Source organism: Rhizoctonia solani, chromosome 4 (genome assembly GCF_016906535.1).
Source record: "Rhizoctonia solani chromosome 4, complete sequence".
In the NCBI taxonomy this organism is placed as follows: Eukaryota; Fungi; Basidiomycota; class Agaricomycetes; order Cantharellales; family Ceratobasidiaceae; genus Rhizoctonia; species Rhizoctonia solani.
Window position 1 is genome coordinate 47976 of NC_057373.1, and position 24435 is coordinate 72410.

A 24435-nucleotide genomic window follows, 5' to 3' on the forward strand; every position below is an offset into this window, starting at 1 on the left:
ATTGTGGTCCGAAGCGCACCGGTCATACGCCTGAGTCATGGTCAACAAACGGGATTAAAGTTTAGAGTAGGTATAGTCAGTTTCATGGCTGCCAAACTTACACGATCGTTGTTAGCCCACAAGATCTGCCAAGGTCTCTGGAACGGGTACAGCGTACTAAACAGACGCAGAATAAATTAATTCGGTGCAGACATTTACAGGCCCGCTTTGACACAAGTAGTTGCATGCACGAAGTTTGTTGACACCCATGATGATGTAAAAGGGAGTCGCGGCGGGTCTTAATTATATATCAGGTAGTTTGGCGATTGGCAAACAAAGAAGGAGTTAATCCGTTGCCCGAGCCGCCACAACTTCACGGCGGACGGAATTGAGTTGAAATAGCCTGAGGACGATTCGTTGCAAATGATCGCGCGTGACAAGTTCCGCTCCCAAGCGCCGACTCAGGGATCGAAATTAGAACGAGAACTCATATAGTCGTAAGCTATGCATACGGTCTATGCAACACTCATCCAACTTTCCTTGTACGAAACATGTCTATTCGCTCTACTACTGGCTGCTACGCATGCAAATCAAGGTAAGTATACCACGCTAAACTATGGCCTTGGTTCTGAATATTGATGGGACACAGACGCAAGAAATGCGACGAGGCGAAACCAAAGTGTCTCCGGTACGTTTTTAATTATGGTTGAATATAATCGCTCACGGGGGCTATATATAGATGTACAAAAACCGGGGGTAATTGCGAGTACGAGTACCTGGCGCCTACCGGGAGGAGCACCAAGAAGAGAACAAGACCTGCACCAAGACCCCAAAGCGAACAGCTGAAGAAACTGCAGAAAGAGAAAGAACTTCATTTAGCAACCGCTTCCAAGCTCCACAAAAATGCCAACGCACATACTCTTTCTGCGCTATTCGATCAGCTCTTCAATCCATCTCTCTGTGCACCGCTGTCACCAAACATCACCTGGGATGATATAATCCAGCAGTACCCAGCCCAACCACAGAAAGACACGTTCTCCCTAGATCCACTTACTGGCCAGGCCCTCCTGCTCTTGCCAGATCCGAACTTGGTTCCCCAAGGGTCCATGTCAGGAAGTAATTTAACATCTGGTCAAGCGATTTTATTTGATGCCTTATTCAGCCTCGGCGAGATTGGTTCCTCATCCCCGACATTGTCAATTCCTATTGTACCCCCGACGCACATGATAGCACATCCCTCCTCCTGCGTCGACTCGGATGGCACTACTTGTAAGTCATATCCATCTTAGTCTTATCTAGCTATCGCGTACGCGCATGAATTAGACCGGAACTCCTCATCTGAAACAGACGAATTGGAAGAGGCCGATATTAAATTTGTCAGGCAGTTATTTTGTTTATCCCCGATAAAATTGGGTCGGGGTGTAGACAGTAATCTTCTGGCATTCGCTCTACAATCATGTAAGCATCCTTTTTTGTGCGCATCGCCCGCCTAACTCTGTTTAGATGCTCAATGGATTCCCCTTACCGTCTTTGAGCCACTTACGATAGTGAACAAAACAAAGCAAGCCTTAATTGATCAACTCGCCTATCCAACTTCTCGCTCACGGATACTACTGATTTCCCAAATAATGAGCTCGTTATCCAAATCGTGGGTAGTGGAAGAACATCTCAAACAAATGATTGGGCTGCTAGTTGAGCAAATATCGGTTACCCTAACGGGGTACACGGCTCAAAACAGTCAATGCCTTGCGAACGAAGCGGAAAGGCAGCGAGCAAACTCGGCGCTAGATAATACACTAGAGGTAAGCCCTCTACACGTCTGAGTTCATATATGTATGCTAGCTCAGCATTGTAGATGCTAGGTATCCTAGTATATTCTTCTCCACTATCTGCGACCCTCAGCGTTCTCCGGCTCGCAACTCCAGTGTTTTTGGCGGCTTTCCCGCCGCCACATCCGCCCCATTTAACCAGTTTATTAAGCGATCCTAGATTAAACACTAGGCTTTTCGCTGGGCTTGATATTGTCTTCAGCGTTGCTACCGGAAACTCGACGTTTGGCAAGTGAGTCGATTGATCTCATAGAATCGAGTCTGATGACTGAGTGTCAATTGCAAACGGAAGGTACCATGTCCCGCGGGGCTTGCAGCTGCGTGAAGAGCTAGAGAAAATGCAAGAGAGCTATGGGCTGCGATGGTTATGCGGGATGCCGGACCAATATATCATGCTCGTCGCATATATGGATGAGCTAAAGGAGGATGGAAATGCCACAGAGGACATGATTCAACAAATTGAAGACTATATTACTATGAGGATTGCACCACCTGAGAGTAAAGATCCTATGCTGAGGATAGGAAGAATGGTTGTGCAAGAATGTTGGCGTGAAGCCATGCATATTATCTCTACATGGTTCGTTGCTATTGCTCCTCTTATTTTGTAGATCTAGTATTAAATACCCGATGTTTTCAGGCGTTGTGTGGAGTCCCTGCTACCGACACACGAGTCAAACGATCTGTGCGATCGTTCATAGGATTATTGAAGAACACTAATCCTCACAGAAACACTGATACTTTTGCGGCAATTCCCACGGTCATTGTACGTCCCAGTGCTATCATTAGAACTTGTGCTCACAGTCAGATATCTAGGCTGGAGTAGCGAGTATCAGAGCATCCCACCGACGAGTTATATGCTCCCGGATACTACAACTGCCCGACTGTGCTCAGCCCAACACAGCAGGAAGCGATTTATTCCGGATGGTACAAGATGTCTGGGCGCGCACAAGCTTAGAGGGTAGGGCTGCACGATGGGGTGATCTCAGGGAGGCATGCAGGAGGATTACGGGTGTATAGGTCTTTCTTTCTAATGAACTATTCATGCGTTTAGTATAGCATGTTCTAACACATAGGATAGTTAATGAGTTCATTTGACGTGGTATGATGTTATGAATAGCGAAGAATCTACATAAAATGCTCATTATGTCCCAACCGTCAATTGCTATTAGAGCCAGAAAATCCGGTGCGAAGCACGAATAAATATCGGGGCACTGAGGCAGCAGCTCCCTACAGAAAGTCCAATCGTCGGGGCCCTTTGGCGATGTTCAACATATCCCGGATTTTCCGCCTCCCTACGACCCTATATGGATATATGACGCCCATCGCGCAATGTTTCTCTCTCCCACCTTCTCTCGCAGTACTGCCACAGCATTGTGCAACGCCCTCCCTGCCTGTCCATTTCCTATATCCCCATCCTTCATTAGCTGCCCGTACACCGCATCCGCCACCACCGGTGCGTCTTCGTCCATCACAGACCACTTCGTCGCGATCACACTCCGATATCCCGCCATCAGCATCCCCGACGCAAGGTGGATCGCTTCGTCCGGTAGTTTCTCGTCCCCTGTCGCCGTTTGGCAGGCCGATAGGAACGCCAGTCCCTTGTTCCTAAAAGATCGTTGGTTGATCGCAGCAAGGTCCAACCTCCCGCCATGCAGGAAGAACCCGCTCTTGGTCGGGTCGGTCACGTTCTGATGAGCATGGCAAGCAAGGTGTACCCAGTCATGCTCCTCCATCGCGTCAAGTACAGCCGTCGCGGTCGCTTTGCTGCCGGTGAGCTGCGAGTACTCGGCCCGATCCTGCGTATGAGTCTTGATAGATGCGAGTTCCCTGGCTGTGCCTGGTAGCTGGCTGTAGCCAGACGTAGCCATTTGTCCAACAGCAAGCACACGAGGAGCTCGATTCGCCACGGTTGGCGCAGAGGCGAGCAGAGCAGTAAGCGTCGGGGTATAGGACGATACAACGTAATCGAACACTCTTGATCGGGGCTGGTCATAGTCGCCGGCTGCGTGTAGCGGCAAGAAGGAGAGTGCGCCGGTAGGGCACCATGTGATATGTGGGAGTGGGTCGGTGGTATGGTCGGCCTACAAAATTAGAGTTAACGCTAATGCATCGTTGACATCTGGCCGAACATACCAGATATCCCAGGTGTTCAAGCACTGGCTTCACTAGGCCGTTCCAGAGATCTGCAAGTACGGACCCGATGTCTGGGTCGGGCTCTCGTACCCGGCCACCCTTGGGCTTGAACCCACGCTCTCGAAGTGACTTGTTGCACAGCAGTTGTTCTATCTCTGACCAGCCATTCTGTGCTTTATATTGCGTGTAATTAGGAAGAGAGACGTGCCCGATGTGATCTTGTCCGGGCACAATCACTAGCGCATCGCAGTCGTTCTGGTGACAATTGATCACAACCACAGGTCCGTGTCGAGCCGCCCGCATCAGGCCGGTAGCTTTTGTGGGTTGCAGAAAGTCTTCGAACCCAGGAAATGAGCGTGCCTGGGCTAGCAAATGACTATATTCCTTTGCTAAACGATGTCTATGTTCGGGAGCATCATCGACGGATTCGAGGGGTGGAGACCCAGAGTTGGCATGATGGAGCTGCGCGGAGACCGCATGAAGCTGAGCGGCGAGTACTGGGTGAGACGCTTTAAGGTTGTCGAGAGGAGACCGAAGCACGAGGGACTGATTCCAAACAATGCATCGCCCATGTTCTAGCCACTCAAGACCCGTGGCGCACTTGGAGGACCGGATAGCAGTAGCACTGGCTCTTACGGCGAGATTCTCGATTAAAACCAGATCGTGATAGCGCTGAGCGGTGGTGGCGCCTAGCCAGATAAAATGAGGCAAAAGGTCCATAGCCTCGCGTAAAGCCTCGAGGGGATTGAGATAAGGATGCTCGAATGCGAGGTTTGCCCAACGAAGAGCATTGTCAAATACATCGCGTGGTGCCGCAGATGATAACTTGGAGGACTGGCGAAAGGAAGTGAGGCAGGCATGAAGATGGGATGGATCGTCTGTGTTCTGATATTGTTCGTGATAGGATATGGCCATTTTGTATCGTCGCAAAGACAAGTCTGGGTGACCGTCGGGAGTGAGCGCAAGTGCACGAGAGTCGCATTCGATCGCTTTCTCTAGGTCGTTAATGTCCCACCTCAATCGATATCGGTCTCTGTACGACACTCCTAGAGCAGTATGGCGGCGTGGCAGGTCTGGGTGGCCGTCGGGAGTGAGCGCAAGTGCACGAGAGTGGCATTCGATCGCTTTCTCCAGGGCGGTAATGTCCCACATCCGTTGAAATCGGTCTGTGTACGACGCTCCTAGAGCAGCATGGCAGTGTGGCAGGTAAGGGTGGCCGTCGGGAGTGAGCGCAAGTGCACGAGAGTGGCATTCGATCGCTTTCTCCAGGTCGTTAATGTCCTCCATCCGTTGATATCGGTCTCTGTACGATCCTCCTAGATCAGCATGGCGGCGTGGCAGGCCAGGGTGGCCGTCGGGAGTGAGCGCAAGTGCACGAGACGAGTGTTCGATCACTTTCTCCAGGTCGGTAATGTCCCCCATCCGTCGATATCGGTCTCCGTACGACAATCCTAGATTGCCATGGCGGTCTGGCAGGTCTGGATGGCCATCGGGAGTGAGCGCAAGTGCGCGAGAGTCGCATTCGATCGCTTTCTCTAGGTCAGTAGTGTCCCCCATCAATCGATATCGGTCTCTGTACGATCCTCCTAGATCAGCATGGCGGCGTGGCAGGCCAGTGTGGCCGTCGGGAGTGAGCGCAAGTGCACGAGACGAGTGTTCGGTCGCTTTCTCCAGGTCGGCAATGTCTCCCATCCGTTGATATCGGTCTGTGTACGACACTCCTAGATTGCCATGACGGTCTGGCAGGTCAGGGTGGCCGTCGGGAGTGAGCGCAAGTGCACGAGACAAGTGTTCGGTCGCTTTCTCCAGGTCGGTAATGTCCCCCATCCGTTGATATCGGTGTCCGTACGACAATCCTAGATTGCCATGGTGGCGTGGCAGGTCCGGGTGGCCGTCGGGAGTGAGCGCGAGTGCACGAGAGTGACATTCGATCGCTTTCTCCAGGTCTGCAATGTCCCCCATCCGTTGATATCGGTCTGTGTACGACACTCCTAGAGCAGCATGGCGGTGTGGCAGGCCAGGGTGGCCGTCGGGAGTGAGCGCAAGTGCACGAGAGTGGCATTCGATCGCTTTCTCCAGGTCGTTAATGTCCCCCATCCGTCGATATCGGTCTGCGTACGACACTCCTAGATTGCCATGGCGGTGTGGCAGGTCTGGGTGGCCGTCGGGAGTGAGCGCAAGTGCACGAGAGTGACATTCGATCGCTTTCCCAGGTCAGTAATGACCCCCATCCGTTGATATCGGTCTGTGTACGACGCTCCTAGAGCAGCATGGCGGCGTGGCAGGCCAGGGTGGCCGTCGGGAGTGAGCGCAAGTGCACGAGACGAGTGTTCGGTCGCTTTCTCCAGGTCGTTAATGTCTCCCATCCGTTGATATCGGTCTCTGTACGACACTCCTAGATTGCCATGAGGGTCTGGCAGGTCAGGGTGGCCGTCGGGAGTGAGCGCAAGTGCACGAGAGTGGCATTCGATCGCTTTCTCCAGGTCGTTAATGTCCCCCATCCGTCGATATCGGTCTGCGTACGACACTCCTAGATTGCCATGGCGGCCTGGTAGGTCTGGGTGGCCGTCGGGAGTGAGCGCAAGTGCGCGAGAGTCGCATTCGATCGCTTTCTCCAGGTCAGTAATGTCCCCCATCCGTTGATATCGGTCTGTGTACAACACTCCTAGAGCAGCATGGCGGCGTGGCAGGTCAGGGTGGCCGTCAGGAGTGAGCGCAAGTGCACGAGAAAAGTGTTCGATCGCTTTCTCCAGGTCAGCCACGTCTCCCACCTGTTGATATTGCTGACGGTATGAAATCCCTAGATTACTCAGCACAGTTGGTAAGTTCGGATCGTTCTCGAGAGTCAATCTTGTTGCGCGGACGCGGTATTCAAACGATTTCTTCAAGTCGTCCAGATGTCCGAGACGCCGATGCCGATGATAGTAGTAGTTTCCTAGACAATTTAATCGATATGCCATCCCTGGGTGTTCTTCAGTGATCAGATCGAGCGAGCGGTTTCCGCACTCGATCGCTTTTTCAATGTCGTCCAAGTTGCCGAAGCGAAGGAACCGATGATGGTGGAACTCTCCCTGCTTGCACAAATCATCGTAGCCTATGCCACCATATGTCAGTGCACGGAGAATGGGTGCATTGGCTAGCATAACCCTTACCCAAGTTGTCCATCTAATCAGAGATAGGTTGTTCTATTTTTGTTCATGTAGTTTCACGTCTTTTGTTGTCCCCTGAGATGTTCTCCGGTCTGTTCTTAGCCTTGGTACAAATGTCTTCGTTAGCCTGACCGCAAAGTCGGCATCCAACACTCAGTTCTACTCACGTACTGTGCCCCGTGCAATATTTGACTAACAGAGCGCTCGGAACGGTCAATTAACTCGACTCTACGCCTGACCCGTGTAGTTTTGCGTCTTCATAGACAAGTTAACATGGGCTGTCGGCATGAAATAAGAATACCTCACAGTTCCGTATGATCTTGCTGGCAGACAGTGGTAGACGTTTCGATTTAATCCTGTTTTTGACGCTTCCAGTCTGGCTAGGTTGCGTGCTGGGATGGTTGCATGTCTTCCTCGAGCGATTCCTCTTTATCAATGTCAGAACACCATCCTGGGCGCCGACATAGCCTCGCCGCCAATGGTTATCACGCCCGAGTTCTATAACCACATTCTGGTCGCCCTATGTCAATCCTATATGTCGCACACTATGCCGAGGTCCTTTGGCTGTGCACCAGATTCTACCACGATCGAGGAGCGCCTTTGGTCACGTGGATTTGCCAAGATTACATCTCCACTTTGGACCCCGAGCCTAGGGTCCCCTTTACGTGTAATCGACCAAAGTCTTGCCCACAAAATCACCATCTCAACTTGCACATATGCCCAGCTCTGTACTACCATGTTGATTAGTGCTGCTCTATTCATATGCGGACACGAGGACTGACTCGTTGAAAGGGCTGTGCGCGTGATGAGCGTTTCGACCACGAGGCACGTCTTGGCTTTCGAATTCGAACACTAGCAAATTACTACTACCATCCGCATATGGGTCATAGGGCAGTGCTTATCACACAGGTACACTAAGAACGTAGCAAACATATAGATAAATAGGAGAGCGTCGTGTGGCCAATATACGGTACAAGGCTGTTCTAGCTGAGTTTATGATGTCAAGGTGAATAGGACGTGTGCCCGACCACCCCGCAGTATGCTGAAATTTCAAATATAGCCAATCTTTCTGCCTTGCTCGTCTATTGTTTTAGGGTTATGTGACCCAACTGACTTGGTATACTCTGCAAGACAACCAATTGCAATGATAGAATCGGAAGGCTGGCTGCATTCCTCGTTCTAACATACCCAAGGCCTCATGTTCGACAGCGCATGCAGTATCTGTAGGATTCTTTCCTTCCTGTATTTTGATCAGCATACTCCGAGGAGTGCTCAGATTGACGCGTGCTTTTTTCAGCATCAAATGTATTATGTCGGATTGCGCAATCATGGGTTTATAAAACTTTCCTATGTAACCACATAGACACAATGGGTATGCGCTTACCTTGGTGGCTATTCTGGTTGGGCTAAGCTTGGATTTTGGCGCGGAACATAACGCCTGGTATCGACGTCGTGCCCTGGCGTCGTCTCCTACCAATGTCAAAGTTTCCCCTGCCCGTAAATTTGGAAGGTCAGACCAATACTTTACCCAGGAAAGTATGAGGTGATGCACTGCATCGAAGATGTACGACCATTACAGCGGCAGGCTTGGGACGGCGCTTACGCAGATTACACGCACATGGCGCAAGATTGCGAGTAATCCCTTGCTCGCGAGTCGTGGCCACTTCACTCGCTAGCACATTTGGCTCGCTCGATACTTTTTTATCCTAGCCCCACCCCTATATAATCACGATGGGAGTCTCGTGGTCACCCGACTCATGAGTCGCACTCGTGTCTCCGGGAGTCCGACTCACACTCGTCACTGCTTCGCGGCATGGGCGCCCGCCAAACCACCGGTTTGACTCCTTCGCAGTCCCACGGGCCTTATATATATATACTATCGTCACTACCTATAATATATCTATGTTGCACATTCACATGACACGCGTAAGCAGAGGAGCTCTGCACAGTGTATAATATGAGGATGGAGGATTTAATACGGAATAAGCCTACGAATACATATTCGATTCTCAATCAATTTTGATTATTATTTTTCCAAAGTGCGAGCCTTTGAGTTGATAGTCGAATGCATTGTGCACTTCAGCCCAGCCGAACACTCGGTCAACAACTGGCTTAATCTTGTGCTCGGCTATGAAAGCGTCTAGTCTTTCACACATCACCTTGCTGCCAACGAACGTTCCGGACATCTACCAGGATACTTGGTCTTAATATTTTATGGGTTAAGGTTTGGTATGTCACTCACTGTGGCCTGCCCGAATAACAACGCCGAGGCCACATCCTGGACTGTCTCTCCGGTAGGTTCGCCCTGCGCGAGAGCGCCGATCACATGTACAATTCCCTGACGTGCGACAGACTTAAGAGACTGAACCAGAGTGCCTTGTCCACCTATATGCAGCAAACACCATTATTCAGGGCATAAAAAAAAAAGACACGGAACCCCAGTCTCACCAACTTCAAGGACTTGCTCGACACCTTGCCCTCCAGTCAATTCCCTCACTTTCTCCCACCATTGGGGTATCTCTCGGTAATTGATAACATCGTCGACTCCGAGTGATTTGTACTTATCCTCCTTTTCTGTACTTGATGTAGTAGCGATAACTCGTGCGCCTGTGGCCTTGGCCAATTGGGCTCCGAAAACGGAAACTCCCCCGCTACCAAGGACCAGCACGGTTGAATCTTTTGTTATAGGTTGCTTTTCGAAGAATGAATGCCATGCAGTCAGTGCTGCACAAGGAATAGTGGCGGCTTCTTCGTAAGAAAGATGAGAGGGAATGGGGAGGAGGGTTTTAGCATCGAAGATCCTATTTTGTATTGGGCAGTAGTTAGTATATGCAATGACTGGCATCAACGAACTATACCTATATTGTGTGAGACACCCCGTTGTGCTTCCGCCTACAGAAAATGACATATGTTCTGCCTAAGAATAAAATGAGCTCGTCTTAGACTTCAAGATCCAAGCCGGAAACCCCAATCCTGTTACCTTGTTAGGTCCTTCGCACCATGTCTCGAAAAATAACGAGTGAACTCGGTCACCCTTCTTCCATTGTGTGACGCCTTCTCCAACAGCTACTACTTCTCCGGCCCCGTCACTCAAAGGGACGTGACCTTGACCATCAGGGCCATTGGAATAGATTCCCCGATACACTTAGTGCTAATCATAATATCCTAAGAGATCAAGCTTAGACAAAGACATAATCATGATTACAGATTACATACCCTATAATTTAAAAAGTCAAATTCGAATAGCAAACTCATTAGAAATCCGACTTGGCTCACCTGTAGTTGAGAGCCGCCGCGTGTAGCCTCACTAAAACCTCGTCCCGCTTGGGTAGGGTGATTTCGACATCGCGGAGCTCAAGGCTTTTGTGACCGTTCCAAGCCTCTAAATTGACAGGGTAACGCCATGCCTGAGCTATGATTGGAGTGGAAGACATGTATCAAGAGAGGTGGATTTTGTGAGATTGGGTATTCTTGAGCGCCCGTTTGGTAGAGATAGCCTTTAGTATCAAGATGCATATATACGAATCGCAGCATTCCCGGACATTTCATATGCCGCGGGAACTGTACTCAAAAATAGACTCGATTGGAGAGACTGGCCGCCAGATGGTGACAAAGGAAGCGCAAGTAGAATTACAGGTGGAGGTATAAGTGGAGGTGTTGGTGAAGGTCATGTCAGCGCTCTTTGCTTGCTATTTCGAACCGTACTTCGCAATGCACATTAGCCTATCGCCAGCCCGCCGCGTGACCGATAGTCACGTGGATTATCGGGACGGAAGCGGAAGCGCCAATGGAAATCCTCAATTATTGGATCTGAACTCCGCCGGACAAATGATAGTACCCACCGAATGTTGCTTACTCACCTATTCTCTCGTACACCATGTCCCTTCGATCCACCACTGGGTGTTCCACGTGTAAAACCAAGTGAGCCTTTTCGCTTTTCTACTTGTCTTGCTATTTATACTATCCCAGACGCAAGAAATGTGATGAGACGAAGCCAAAGTGTTTGAAGTGAGTTGTCACAATATTAAATCTAGCAAAATACGCTGACCAGTGGTACAGATGCGTCCAAAAGGGACTGAACTGCGAATATCAATATGTTGAACCGACAGGTCGTGGTACCAGAATACGGACGAAGCCAGCACCCAGGCCGCCAAGCGAACAAGCAAAGTTACTTGCTAAACAGCAAGCGAGCCTGAAAGAGGCTTCGGAGCTCGTCAATGTTGCAGAGGGTCTGGAAACACCTGCTGAGCTATTCGAGCCCTCTCTAGCGCCCCCGTTGAGGCTACGGTACCCCCCGATACGGACTGGAGCGCGCTCTTGTACGAGCCAGTTGCGATACCTTCGCTTGACTCTGTTTCAACCCAAGTTATTCTTTCTCCGCCTATGGCCCCTCAGTACTCACCATTGCCAAGGATTTTAACGTCAGGTCAAGCAAGCTTATTCGACGCCTTGTTCAGCCTGGACAAGGACGGCTCTGCTTGGCGAGTGGATGATCGGTCAAACTCGGCGCTGTTAACCAGTTCAAATGAACACATGTCAGACCAGTCCAGGCCTACTGTGCACCCTCCACTTGACTTGGTTCCTGACACAGATACAAGCGAATATGAAGACGACGAGGACGACCGAGGGCCTGGGGAGGCTTTTTGTCAAAGCCCAATAGTATTAGATCGTACGGTGGATAGCAATCTACTAGTATTTGTTTTACATTCTTGTGAGTTTAGAATATGGTTGCCCATCTCGTCTTAACCTGTCAACGTCCCTAGATGCCCAATTGATGCCATTGGTGATATTTGACCCACTCAAGCCGGCTCCAGGACCAAACATACTGTGGTCGGCCGATTTTTGGGATCTGAAATTTCCCGCTCCCGGGTGCTATTAATCTCCGAAGTAGCCAGAAGGCTGTCCAAGTCCCCAAATTTGGATGAACGGGGTGAAAAAATGCTCTTATCACTCGGAGAGCAAGTCTGGGGAAACGTTATGAGTTACCAAACACAGGTATGGCCACCGAGTGAAGACGAGCGGAAACGTGCGAATGCGGCGTTGGTCCATATAGTCGAGGCATGTCAAGCTCAATTCTGCTGTCTTGTGTTACTAATTAGCAAGGCAATCAGTTAGTGAACATACATGCAATCACAGCACCTCTCGGACCCATACTTAGCCTACTCCGTTCAGCTGCACCGGTTTTTCTTTGCGCATGTCCGCCGCCCCACCCCCCACACATGGCGGACCTTTTGCTTACAATTAGAGATGACATCGTTCTGGGGCATTTCGCGGTATGCGACGTTGTTACCAGTGTTGTGACCGGTAGGCCATTGCTATGCAGGTTAGTCGCCATCTATTCCAGACTCCCGAGTAGAGTCTCAGTTTACTTAATGCTACTGATTGCCATGTGGAACAGATACCATGTTCCTTGGTCCCTCGAGTTGTGTAATGAATTTACAAAGGACGAAAACTTGGGACTGCGATGGCTATTCGGCATTCCGGATCAGTTCGTTATGCTATTGCATACATGGACGGTCTGGAAGGACGCCCAGGCATCAGGGACCACGGTCGACCTGGATATAATTCAACGGATAGAAGAAGACATCGGTAATATAGACATTCTGCCGTGCAGAACCAGTGATTCGTCGTTGGCAATCGGGAGAATGGTTGTGCAAGAGTGTTGGCGCCAGGTACTCTTTATCTATTTGTACATGGCAAGTTGGCGCACGCAAAGATTTGTCATCACTATTCTAACCTATCCCAAGGTACTATTGGAAGCGAATGCGCTCGATCATCGAGTTAAGAAAGCTCAGAAAGGGTTTATGAAACTTTTGAAAGCGACTAAGCCCAGACGCAATCCAGACGTGTTTACAATCATGCCAATGATCATCGTTTGTTTTCCTGCTCTACACATTTTCCCGCCTCTTACTCTCTTTCGGATAGGCGGGTGCAGTTACGACAAAGTCCACTCACCGACGACAGATTATCATATCGCGTTTTCTCTCCATGCCAGAATTCGCCAACCCCGGTGTTGCCGGAAATGACTTGCTTCGCATGCTGGAAGATATTTGGGCGCGAACGAATATGGAAGGCAGGCCAGCCAGATGGGAAGACTTGCGAGAGGCATGCCAACGTGTCATAGGCATTTAGGTCAATAGGGGCCAAGATTTAGATTACGAGGGATTAAGTTTGAGTTACGGTGGCTATGGGTGCTTCGCGCTGGACAAATAATTGAAAAGCTTATATGCGCTTTTGTATCGTTAGTTTATGACCTAGACGGCATCACATTATCAAGTCTTCATGGATATATACTGCTGTGGCGCTAGTTCCCAGAAATATATTGGGATACATATGATGTTTGCGATGGACAAGCACGTTTCAAATAATATATTGCATAGTTTTTTGCTACTCTATGAAGAGAGTTACAATAATCAGGAATCTTCACTACTCGGATTCGGGCGTTGAAAGACCGAGGGCAAGCCCCTCAATAGGATGCCACAAACAAGAGTCGACGCGAATCGCCCATCCCTGACGATCCATGGGCGATGAGATCAAATTAGCCCTGAAATAACATCAAAATGAACACCTGCACGGCACTTCGGAATCATGCCAAATCGATATTTATACATCATGGTCATTGCTCAATCTCCACTTCACGTACTCTACTATGCATATTCGATCTCATACCGGGTGCCGTAGGTGTAAGGCTTGGTGAGTTGTATGGCATCAGCAGAGAAAGTATTCTGAAGCAATTCAGGCGCAAGAAGTGTGACGAGAGTAAGCCAACATGCCTCAGGTATGGTTCTGTCAGTACTCGTAAAGCTCGACTAAACAGCACCATAGATGTCAGAATAGTGGGGCAGAGTGTAAATATGAGTTTATACAAGGTCCCGGAAAACATGCAAAGGTCAAGACTAAACCGGGGTTGCGACCTCCGAGCGAACAAGCAATGAAATCGGTGCTACAATCATCAAGCTCATTGAGCACTCTCGAAGCGGAAAACTCCAGCGAGAGCTCTATCGAATTGTTCGAAGATTCCTCAGTTCCTATATTGCCACCGATCCTCGATAATTGGGGGAACAATTTAACCTTGCCCACATTACCAGCGTTCACGACACCATCATTCATCCCACAGAACAGGAGCTTTATTCTCTGTGTCTACGACTGCCCAAAGCTCTGCTCCAGCACAAGGTCTATCATATCCTCAAGGGAGTTGGCTCAGACCCTCGTTGATCTCGAATGAAACGGCGCCCTTCCTGGAATCCAGTCACCCACATTCGTCTTCCATAGGCCAAAACTACTCGTCGAGTGATTACTACGAAGCATATCGCACAAACGGGATAGCCTCTAATTCTCCGCTGGGGTAGCAAGAGTGGCTTCATAGCGAAGATAAACGAGGACATGCGTATGGACTGCTAGACCATATGATAGAAGTGTGTCATCTTCTTACCTTACAATGCATTTACTAAACAAGCGAAACAGGTGGTATCCCTACAAGTTTTGTTCGGTACCGCTTCGCCTTACACTGGATCTCCTCCAAACTGCCCTCCCCGTATTCCTGGCAGCATGCCCTTCAGCTCGCCCTCCCCACATGCTGGACATTTTATTAAAAGGGGGACTTAACCTGAGTCATTTTGTGGCGGCGGATGTGGCGATCTGCGTTACGACTGGTAGACCACTTTTGTGTAGGTTAGTCCATTTTCTTCAACCCTTTTAATTGAAACAAAGTGGCTTTGGTAATCGCGCGAGTAATTGACTTATCTTTGTGGATGTTAGGTACCATGTTCCTTGGTCACTCGATCTCTGTAACGAGTTTATGGAGAAAGTCGAGAATCAAGGGTCGCAATGGCTCTTTGGGATTCCAGATCAGTTTATCCTACTGATTGGTTACATCGATGGACTTGTCAAGAATGCCACAGCCGCAGGGATCACTGTAGATTCAGGGCTACTAGCGCAGATTGAGGATGATGTCAGAAGAATCCAAGTTTCACCCTGCGAGAGCAACGATCCGTCCTTGGTCGCAAGGATGGCCGTCCAACAGTGCTGGCGAGAGGCTGTAATTGTATATCTTATGGTGAGTTTACGCTTTCTCAATCTTCTTTATATTTTTAGTGTCTTGTCGTGATGCTAATTATTCGAAAACGACAGGCACTGGGTGGGGCACATGCACTTGATCCTCGAGTAGGGCCCAGACGGGATTCATGAGGCTGGTGAAATCAATTAAGCCCGGACGGAACCCGGATGGTTTTTTAGTGATTCCGATGATCGTTGTGTCGTCGCGTGGTGCCCCTTCAGCCCTACAATTTCACTCATCGCAACCATTCAATTGGTGGCAGTGGCCTCAACCAAGCGTTCTCATCGACAACTCATTACATCGCGCATTCTCTCTTTACCTGAATGCGCACATCCCAGTGCTGCGGGGAACGAAATGATGCTTACATTAATGGAAGTTTGGGCCAAGACCGACTTGGAGTGTCGGCCACCACTGTGGAATGATTTGAGAGAGGCATGTATGAAGGTTACGGGTGTCTAATTTTATGGGAATGTATGTGCCCTTATTGCTCAACCTAGCTTAGCTAGATTGGATTCTAATATTGCGTTATAATGTATACATCCGCGGGAGCTTGGTTAACGGGTCTGTGAATGCATTCATAATGACATAAAGCTTGTGAAGAAAAATGAATGCTACTCATGGCAATCAAAGCTCAATTCAATAAAATTTGTGGATAGTTACAATATGTGCTGAACGGCAGTTCCATCGGGTACATAAACATAATGTCTCTCTGCTCAGGGACTATCTATAGCAGAAACATATTGGTATATGCCAATGATAACCACAAAGTTTATGATATCACCCAAAGCTATGTATCTTACGCTGTTTATAAGTATAGCTCTTGTGGAGCAACATATACTCAATGTCAAATATTCTATGTCACTCCTAGTTCCCTGACTGTCCCTTGGCTGTAGGTTATGTTCTGGCCCCATGATTGTACTACCTTTGTTAACAAATCATTTCCCACTTAACAACTTGATGTGAACAGTGCCAGTAATGAATACATGCCATACATACAGTGGGCCACAAATCAAATGGGACATGTGACTGTGATACAGGAAAGTAGTCATTGCTTGAAAATGGGTTAAGATATGTAGAATGGGGTATGTTTCCATAAGAATTTCTTCTAAATTTGTTGTCCTAAATTGGTCTGTTGGGAGAGGATGAATTTGGCCCACACAGCAGAGGCTGTGCTAGGCTGTGCCAGTGCTTGGACCCCATGCACAGGACTTCACTCCCTTTTCAACAAAGGGTGTGCAGTGGGCACAGGACTTGGACAGCATGTGTCCAGACTTAGATTGGATCTCAGATCATGCTTTGCTGTGGCGTTGTTGTACAGTAATTGACCAGACTTAGAATAGGAATACAATCTTCAGGGTCTATTTGAAATTTAATGACTATGAGCATTGGGGACAACTTAGACAATTTTGTTCTTCTCCTCACCTGCGCCACAATGTATCAAAGTCAACACCTAGCACACATGGCAAAGTACAATACAGAAACATTACTAAAAGCAAAGGAAAAGGCTAGAAAGGCAAGCTTAATTCATCTAAGTTTAATCAATTTGAGCTTCATGGTAGTTTACAGTCCAAGAAACATATCTCTGACTGCTTGCTTGGCCAGAAGAGGCTCTGCAACTGCTTAAAATGTTATCCATTTTGGTATCACCAGAAGCCAGGGACTATAGCTGTTATGGATATGACATTTCTTCAATAATCTGTACTTATTTTATTAATTACACCAGTAATACTACAGTAAATAAAATGAGATAAAGATGCAACTAGGGTTTTCAAGGTCCCTCTATCCAATCGCAACCTTTACAAGACCTATAAGCCTTGGGAATCCCTCAATATGCAATATCTTTTGCATATATGCTGTTTTCTCACTCATTTAAATATACATAAATTGAGCTGAGTAGATAAACAGTAACAAGCAATATTTCTCTTGTTTGTAGTATTTATCATTCAAGATTCTATCTTGTGGCTACGCACAGAAATATTCAGGGTCCCCCCTGTTGCATAGGCAAGTGCTCCGCGCTTAATCAGCGCTTAAGTGCCGACGCACTAAATGCGCCTTTTCTCCATCCCCCGGCATCCCACACTGCCGAATCGCTTGCGCTTAGGTGCGCTTGTTTGTACGCTCCAGAACGCTGGGTCAAACACCCAAAACGGACAACATTTGGCAGAGTTATGCCTCATTTACTGTAAGTACCCAATTGTTATGGATATGACATTTCTTCTTTAATCTGTACTTATTTTATTAATTACACTAGTAATCTCACAGTAAATAATGAGATAAAGATGCGAACTAAGGTTTTCAAGGTCCCTCTATCCAATAGTGACCTTTACAAAACCTACAAACCTCAGGAATACCCTCAATATGCAATGCCTTTGCATATATGCTGTTCTCACTCATTTAAATATATTAAATTCAGCTGAGTAGATAACAGTAACAAGTAATATTTCTCTTGTTTGTAGCATTTATTATTCAAGATTCTATCTTGTGGCTACACACAGAAATATTCAGGGTCCCCCCTGTCGCATAGGCAAGTGCTCCGGCGCTTAATCAGCCCTTAAGCGCCGACGCACTAAATGCGCCTTTTCCCATCACTCGGGCATCTCACACTGCCGAATCACTTGCGCTTAGGTGCGCATGTTGTGCGCTCCAGAACGCTGGGTCAAACTCCCAAAACGGACAACATTTGGCAGAGTTATGCCCCATTTACTGGACATCTAAGGACTCACACAGGTAAATACTGCCTTGGGGCAAACATTGCCTTGGGGCAAATATTCGGAACTGTTATTATTTACCATGTACCAAGGTATTGGCTCTCAAGTGTTTCAGTTGCCACATGTACCTCCTGTACCCCCTCTTGGTATCAATCATGTATATACTTGTTTGTGCACCTTCTCAGGGTATAAAAGGACCCTGTGAAGATGCTTCTAATGCATCCATTTATCCACTCTTATATTGACATATACACACAAGCCTTTAACAGCTTATCTGCGCATTTACTCCAGTGATTGACTCACTGTAAATAGCATAGGAGGTTATTCAGTGCACTAAGACCATAGGCCAGTCCCAACAGACAGGGTAACTTATTAGTGTACTTACTGCAACCCTGTGCCCCTTGACTGTCACAGTTGTTGAGTTCAACATTGAGTATAGTGCAACAATACTGTAAGGATTGTTGTGATTGAGTGATAGTGTTTCAATCCACCATACCCCCCATATTGTAGATAGCTTTATCTACAATATCTCAGAAATCCTAGATATATTTTAGGTAAACCCCATAAGTCTTAAGTCTTACTTAAGCATCCATAAGTCCTATACTTATTAGGCAAATCCTATAAATCCTGTACATTAGTCAGGTAACCCTCTTACCTAAGGTACTATCCCAGAGACCTTAAGTATACATACTCTTAGTCACTTAGGCTTAAGTAACATTAGTCTAAGGTGCTATGCATAACCAACCACCTGTACTTCATAGTTGCTAGACTATTTGTTAGGTGTTGTAGACACAAAACAATACCAGGGAATTTATTCCCATTTTCTCAAATTTAAACAAAGACAAACAGACAACATTTTCAATCACGTGATCTTGGCGCTTATATCACACACCAAGCGCCAAGCCATGTCCCCATCCGTGCTTACTCAGCACCCATAGCCACCTCCACCTATGACGTCATCATGACATGTCAGTGACACGTATGCATGAGTAAGACTGACTGCAGAGCAGGGTTCTTATTTGATACGGTTTTGCATATAGTGTATTTGTAATTAACTCACCTGTAGATATAAGGAGGACAACCAACCATGGTAACACCCAGGTCAATTACCTCTTGTTGCATCCCATCTGTACAAGGGCCTTCCAGCCCAGATCCACTAAGTAGCCTACAATGCCTTAAGCATTGACTCCACTGTACATACATAGCTAGCCATTGCCCATACAGCCTTGGTCACTGTTGTTAGTAGTTAGACGCTGTAGGGTAAACTCCGCCGCCTTAAGCGGTACCTTGTATTAGATACACAGCCACAAGCGCCTGCGCCCTTGATGTCCTTACAGATGTCTAGGACACTAGGTAATTGACCTTAAGTTGGTTGCAAACCATGCTCACTAGCACACCCACCTTTTAGCCCAACAACAAGAAGACCCCTAGTACTAGCACAAGGGAAATCAGGTGATTGGGATTGCCTTTTGCTGTCAATAATCAAACCAGCGTTGTCCCCACCTAGTACCAAATTGCTATAAGGCTAACGGGTTCTAATTGTCCGCATACCACAGGTTGCTGCACCCTTTGTTTAGCAACCCTAGACAGCCAATCCACCTGCTTGCAGAAGCACTGCCCTGTATCACGCCTGTCCACGGCAGCTGATCAGGGTAAGAACTGTCCAACGCTAGGCCGGTTGAGGCAAGGGTTTAGTGTACACACACAATAAAGCGCTCATAAGTCCTGACATAGGCACCTACTAGTTCCCCCCCACTCTATCACCATTACCTCCTGCACTCCCCCTTGATCTTCCTCTTGGGCAACCTCCCACACTGGACGCTTGTACCCCACACACTCCATGGCAACCTGCTCCTGGCCACCCTCTCAAGCCTGCTCCCCTTGATCAGGGAGAGCTGGGACCCCTTTTTCCACCAGCCTCCCCTGAGCTTGGCAAAGTCTCTCTTGAGCAGGTCATCCGCCTCCTTTGGGGACTCCAGTCCCAAGTCAACTGCATTGAGCGGACCCTCTTGGAACAAACCAAGATTAATCAAGAGGTTTGCACCAATGCCAAAAATATCTCCCAGACAGTCAATGTTATCAAGAATGGGCTTGCCCAACTCCAGCACTCCTGGGCCCCCACACCCCTGAAGATCAAAAACCCCTTGCAGTTGAGGAACTCCCCAGGCTGCGCCCAAACCAAGCCTATTGGCAAGGTTCAACCCTACCTTGGGGACCCAGCCCCTATCATCCCCACAGGGCCCCCCAGGCACAACCCCCTATCCTTCTTCAACCCCTATCCCTCCTTGTCTTTCCCTTCAGGACCGGCTCCAGCAGCCCCCACAGTCCCTCCAGCAACCCCTGCAGCCCCTGCAGCAGCACCCCAAGCCACTCCGGCTCTGCCTCCAGCCCACTCCACTGTAAAAGTGGACCACCCAGATGCCTTCAAAGGCAAAATTGGCTTGGAGGCCAAACAGTGGCTAACCTGTATGCTGGCCTGGGTTTGTCTCAATCAAGGGCAGTTTCCCTTGGACCTGGAAACCCTGAGCTTCCTACTCATGAATATGACAGAAGCAGCTGGAGCCTGGGCCCATCCCACTTGGACCAACTAGGGTCCCATTGCGCACTCATCCAGACCGTAGATGAGTTCAAACCAAGTTCCTGGCCGCCTTTGGCAACCCCAATGCAACCCAAGCAGCGGAGCGGAAATTGCTTCCCTCACTCAGACCGCACTTGTGCTGAATACATTACTAAGTTCTGCACGCTGCAAATGGAACTTGACTGGAATGACGCCGCACTCCGTGGCCAGTTTGCAAGGACTCCACTGGGAGGTCCAAAAACAGATTGCCACAAGGGAGAGGCAACCACGCACCTTGAGGGAGCTGCAAGATGCTGCCCTCATTATAGACAATGCCCTCCATGAGGAGAGCCAGCCACCCGCCACAGGGTAGTAAGTCTGGAAAATCTTCCACCACCCCCAATCAGGGGCAAGTACCGGCCAACAGGCCACCAAAACCAGTCCCCTTTCCTCCAATCCCAACTATGTTTTGGAGGAAGAACGCAACTGCCGCCGCGCAGAGGGTCTATGTGTCAAATGTGGCAAACCCAGGCATAAATTTGCTGAATGCTGGACTGGATGGAAGGCTACCCCAAAGGAGGATAAGGGGAAAGCCAAGGAAACTGCCAAGATTGGCAAGGACTCTGAGTACCAATTGGGAAAAGAGACTCTGTTGTGTTTTAGAAATCTGTAATATATCAAATAGTTCCAATAGAAATGCCCCCTTGTTTACAATTTCAATTCAACCAGAGAGAAAGCAGAACCACTAAGTCCTGATTGACTCGGCCCACCTCCTCCTTCCTACCCCACACACCGCCAAGGTACTATGCCTTCCCCTAATAGATCTCCCTGCACCACGCACTGTTACTATGCTTGATGGGTCAAGCCCCCAGGCTGGAAAATCTGGAAGAAGGCAAACCTAACCTTCTCCTTTGATGGCAAGCATATGACAGAAACCTTCCTAATTTGCAACACAGGGTCTCACGCCGCCATCTTGGGACTGAAATGGTTGGACGCCCATAACCCAGAGATAGATTGGAACCAACGTACCCTTTCCTTTCCCCATGCGCCGCCAGAACATGTAGCCATTGCCAAGGAAGAGGAAGCCAACAAGAACCCCCTAGAAGGAGTACCCTCCAAATATCACCAATACGCCAAGGTGTTTGGAGAAGAATTCAATAAGCTTCCCCCTCATTGGCATTACAACATTGGGATTGAACTCACTGAGGAAGGACCCCTTAATTCTCCTCTTTACAGTATGACAGATGCCAAGTCCGCCACACTCAAGGACTGGCTCAGGGACAAATTGAAAGCCAGGAAGATCTGCCCTAGCAAGTTGTCAATCAGTTCCCCTGTCATGTTTGTTCCCAAAAAGGATGGCTCCCACCATTTGGTAGTTGACTACTGTTGCCTAAACACCAGACCAAGAAAAACATGTACCTGCTACCTGTCATGACCCATGCCTTTGCTGGCATGTCTCCTGACCAAGCCACCTACTAATAGGATATTCCACAGTCTTTAGAAGGCCGCATATACTCACATATATGCAGTCAGAACTGTCATTACTCTAAGGGCTCATGACTTAGAGACTGACAGTCCACCAGGTCACATGACCTCCCCCCCTCCAGTCCTTTATCAAATACTATACTAAACTACTACGGATTGAGGTGGGGGGGGGATGACATAATCTCTTCTATAATAATATATTATTCAGACCTTGCCCGCGGGCATTAACATTGCCCGCGGCTAGGGGGGCGGGGGGAGTGCAACGTCCCCCAGCAATATATTATTCATATATCACTGTGCATCACATATACTATATATATCTTTGACAGTGGATATGGTAATAACCTTTCCATATGGGTTATGACACTACCCCATCCAGACAACCTCATGGCCCAACTCCGTGGTGCCAAGGTTTTTACTAAACTGGACCTACAATGGGTTACAATAACATCCAAGTTAAGGAAGGTGATGAATGGAAGACTGCTTTCCGCACCAAATATGGCTTGTACAAGTCCCTAGTCATGACCTTTGGCCTGACCAATGCGCCCGCAGCTTTCCAACACTTCATGAACAAGCTGTTCAAAGAGCTGCTGGATGTATGCATCATCATATACCTTGATGACATCCTGATCTACTCCAAGGATGACGTATCCCACACACAGCACGTCCATGAGGTTTTACGGCGCCTAATGGAAACAGTTATTCTGCAAGGCCTCAAAATGTACCTTCCATGTCACCTCTGTGGAATATTTAGGAATCATTGTCTCCAACAAAGGTTTCAGCCTGGATAAGCTCAAGATCCAGGCAGTACGGATTGTCCTAGACGTCTGTAAGGACATTGAGGTGCGGGCGCTTGTGGCCGTGCTAATACAAGAACCGCTTAAGGCGGCGATGGGGAACCCTACAACGACAAACCAACTATCTACGGTGACCACGCGCTATAAGGCGGCGGCGAGCTACGTATGTACAGCAAACAACGCTTAAGGCGTGAACTAAGTGCTTACTGGGTATAAGGCCCTCGTACAAAGTGGGATGCAACAAGAGGTAACGACCTGGGTGTTACCATGGTTGGTTGGCCTCCTTATATATTCTACAAGCTAGCTAATTACAAATGCAGTATATCAAATATTGTATCAAATAAGAACCCCGCTCCGCAGTTGGCCTTACTCATGCATACGTGTCACTGACGTGTCATGGTGATGTCATCAGGTGGAGGTGGCTACGTGTGCTGAGGTAAGCGCGGATGGGACGTGGCTTGGCGCTTAGCGTATATAAGCGCCGATGTCACGTGATTGAAATGTTCTCCAATTGCCTTTGTTTAAATTCGAGGAATTGGGAATAAATTCCCTGGTATTGATTGTGTCTACGACACTGCCCCCCCTTTAAGGGCCTTGGCAGCGCCGAGGCCTTTTCCTTCATTTCCCTTTCAAACTTTTTCAGGATTTTTCGGCGTTCTTGAGGTTTTCCCTTGGTTCCCAGGTATTCTCCTCTGACCCATAGCCTTTCCACTTGACCCTGAAAAACCATTCTCCATTCCTATTTTCCATGTCCGTGATTCCTTCCACCTCGTATTCCTCTTCTCTGTCCACGGTAACTGGGGCGGCCGGTTTTCAAACGCGCGTTTATTGTCCCTTTTCACCTTTGACAACAATCCCACATAGAAGACATTATGGATTCTCATGGAGGTGGGAGTTCTAGACGGTATGCTCGGTTGGAGATTTTCTTGGTTATTTTGAAGGGTCCTAGCCGTTGTTCTGTTAACTTAGGACTCAGGTTTTTAGCTTTACATTCCTGGCGTCGAGCCAGGCTTCTTCCCCTTCTTCAAAACTGATTGGTTCTCCTTCTCCGGCTGTCATGCGTGTTTTTGATTGCCGGAGCGCCGCCTCTATTTCCCGCCATTGAGATTCCATCTGGGAGGCCATGTTGTCTGCCTTGGGACGTTGGTAGGGACATTGCTTGGTGTGAGTGAGGGTTCCCATCCATGTAGCGCCTTGAACGGAGATTTGCCGGTACTACTGTGTACTGCGTTATTGTACGCAAATTCCGCCATAGTAACATTTGACCCAATCCCTTTGGTTAATCCCTGAGTAAGCCCTTAGGAAGTGCTCAACCGTGGGGTTTACCCGTTCCGTTTGTCCGTTGCTCTGCGGGTGGTAGGCTGAGGAGAAGTGGGGTCTATCCCTAATTTTTTGTACAATGCTTTGAGGAACTTGTTATTAAAGACCCTTCCTTGATCAGATACCGTTTTTTCAGGCATTCCGTATTTTTCCAGACATGTCGTAGGAAGAGATCTGCCAATTCGGGAGCTTCAACTTCTTAGAACATTCCACCAGTATTACGTATTTGGTGAAACTGTCCACAATGACTAGTATAGAGTCGTAAGCTCCGTCCTTGGGTAGATTGACAATCATTTGTAGGATATGTGTTGCCAGGGGCGGGACGGCGTTTCTAACGGTTGCGGAGGAATGGAGGCGTACTTTGGCTTGCGGATTTGTTGGCATGTTTCACAGGAGTCTACGTGCCAGTAAGTATCTGCGCG

General features: G+C 48.4%; 10 protein-coding genes across 10 annotated transcripts; 6 read left to right on the plus strand and 4 right to left on the minus strand.

The window, feature by feature from the left end:
* Positions 1-530: 530 nt before the first annotated feature.
* On the plus strand, positions 531-2763 carry RhiXN_00016 (Fungal Zn(2)-Cys(6) binuclear cluster domain; the record flags this gene model as incomplete). Its single annotated transcript, XM_043319835.1, has 9 exons — positions 531-574; positions 629-667; positions 719-1248; positions 1303-1437; positions 1483-1781; positions 1835-2040; positions 2101-2389; positions 2446-2571; positions 2632-2763. 9 exons carry the CDS (start codon positions 531-533, stop codon positions 2761-2763), a joined length of 1800 nt encoding a protein of 599 aa, XP_043178847.1.
* Positions 2764-3100: 337 nt separating this feature from the next.
* On the minus strand, positions 3101-6038 carry RhiXN_00017 (CHAT domain protein; the record flags this gene model as incomplete). The annotated part of the gene is made up of 2 exons (XM_043319836.1): positions 3101-3889; positions 3942-6038. The coding sequence occupies 2 exons, from the start codon at positions 6036-6038 to the stop codon at positions 3101-3103; spliced, it is 2886 nt and encodes a 961-aa protein (XP_043178848.1).
* Positions 6039-6067: 29 nt separating this feature from the next.
* Positions 6068-7084, minus strand: RhiXN_00018 (lysophospholipase nte1; the record flags this gene model as incomplete). The annotated part of the gene is made up of 1 exon (XM_043319837.1): positions 6068-7084. The coding sequence occupies one exon, from the start codon at positions 7082-7084 to the stop codon at positions 6068-6070; it is 1017 nt and encodes a 338-aa protein (XP_043178849.1).
* A 2015-nt stretch (positions 7085-9099) lies between these two features.
* On the minus strand, positions 9100-10524 carry RhiXN_00019 (Zinc-binding dehydrogenase; the record flags this gene model as incomplete). Its single annotated transcript, XM_043319838.1, has 7 exons — positions 9100-9276; positions 9333-9475; positions 9539-9891; positions 9949-10007; positions 10071-10234; positions 10303-10307; positions 10367-10524. 7 exons carry the CDS (start codon positions 10522-10524, stop codon positions 9100-9102), a joined length of 1059 nt encoding a protein of 352 aa, XP_043178850.1.
* A 443-nt stretch (positions 10525-10967) lies between these two features.
* RhiXN_00020 (Fungal Zn(2)-Cys(6) binuclear cluster domain) lies at positions 10968-11969 on the plus strand (the record flags this gene model as incomplete). Its single annotated transcript, XM_043319839.1, has 5 exons — positions 10968-11011; positions 11060-11098; positions 11150-11409; positions 11457-11801; positions 11854-11969. 5 exons carry the CDS (start codon positions 10968-10970, stop codon positions 11967-11969), a joined length of 804 nt encoding a protein of 267 aa, XP_043178851.1.
* A 340-nt stretch (positions 11970-12309) lies between these two features.
* Positions 12310-13222, plus strand: RhiXN_00021 (Fungal specific transcription factor domain; the record flags this gene model as incomplete). Its single annotated transcript, XM_043319840.1, has 4 exons — positions 12310-12413; positions 12489-12762; positions 12838-12963; positions 13016-13222. 4 exons carry the CDS (start codon positions 12310-12312, stop codon positions 13220-13222), a joined length of 711 nt encoding a protein of 236 aa, XP_043178852.1.
* A 1306-nt stretch (positions 13223-14528) lies between these two features.
* RhiXN_00022 (Fungal Zn(2)-Cys(6) binuclear cluster domain) lies at positions 14529-15277 on the plus strand (the record flags this gene model as incomplete). The annotated part of the gene is made up of 3 exons (XM_043319841.1): positions 14529-14761; positions 14849-15146; positions 15221-15277. The coding sequence occupies 3 exons, from the start codon at positions 14529-14531 to the stop codon at positions 15275-15277; spliced, it is 588 nt and encodes a 195-aa protein (XP_043178853.1).
* A 3482-nt stretch (positions 15278-18759) lies between these two features.
* RhiXN_00023 (Retrotransposon-derived protein PEG10) lies at positions 18760-21890 on the plus strand (the record flags this gene model as incomplete). Its single annotated transcript, XM_043319842.1, has 6 exons — positions 18760-18771; positions 19600-20334; positions 20476-20783; positions 20853-21067; positions 21368-21753; positions 21813-21890. The coding sequence occupies 6 exons, from the start codon at positions 18760-18762 to the stop codon at positions 21888-21890; spliced, it is 1734 nt and encodes a 577-aa protein (XP_043178854.1).
* A 440-nt stretch (positions 21891-22330) lies between these two features.
* On the plus strand, positions 22331-22840 carry RhiXN_00024 (Retrotransposable element Tf2 protein; the record flags this gene model as incomplete). Its single annotated transcript, XM_043319843.1, has 3 exons — positions 22331-22543; positions 22596-22725; positions 22782-22840. 3 exons carry the CDS (start codon positions 22331-22333, stop codon positions 22838-22840), a joined length of 402 nt encoding a protein of 133 aa, XP_043178855.1.
* Positions 22841-23665: 825 nt separating this feature from the next.
* RhiXN_00025 (uncharacterized protein) lies at positions 23666-24397 on the minus strand (the record flags this gene model as incomplete). Its single annotated transcript, XM_043319844.1, has 3 exons — positions 23666-23908; positions 23960-24095; positions 24171-24397. 3 exons carry the CDS (start codon positions 24395-24397, stop codon positions 23666-23668), a joined length of 606 nt encoding a protein of 201 aa, XP_043178856.1.
* Between the last annotated feature and the right edge of the window lie 38 nt (positions 24398-24435).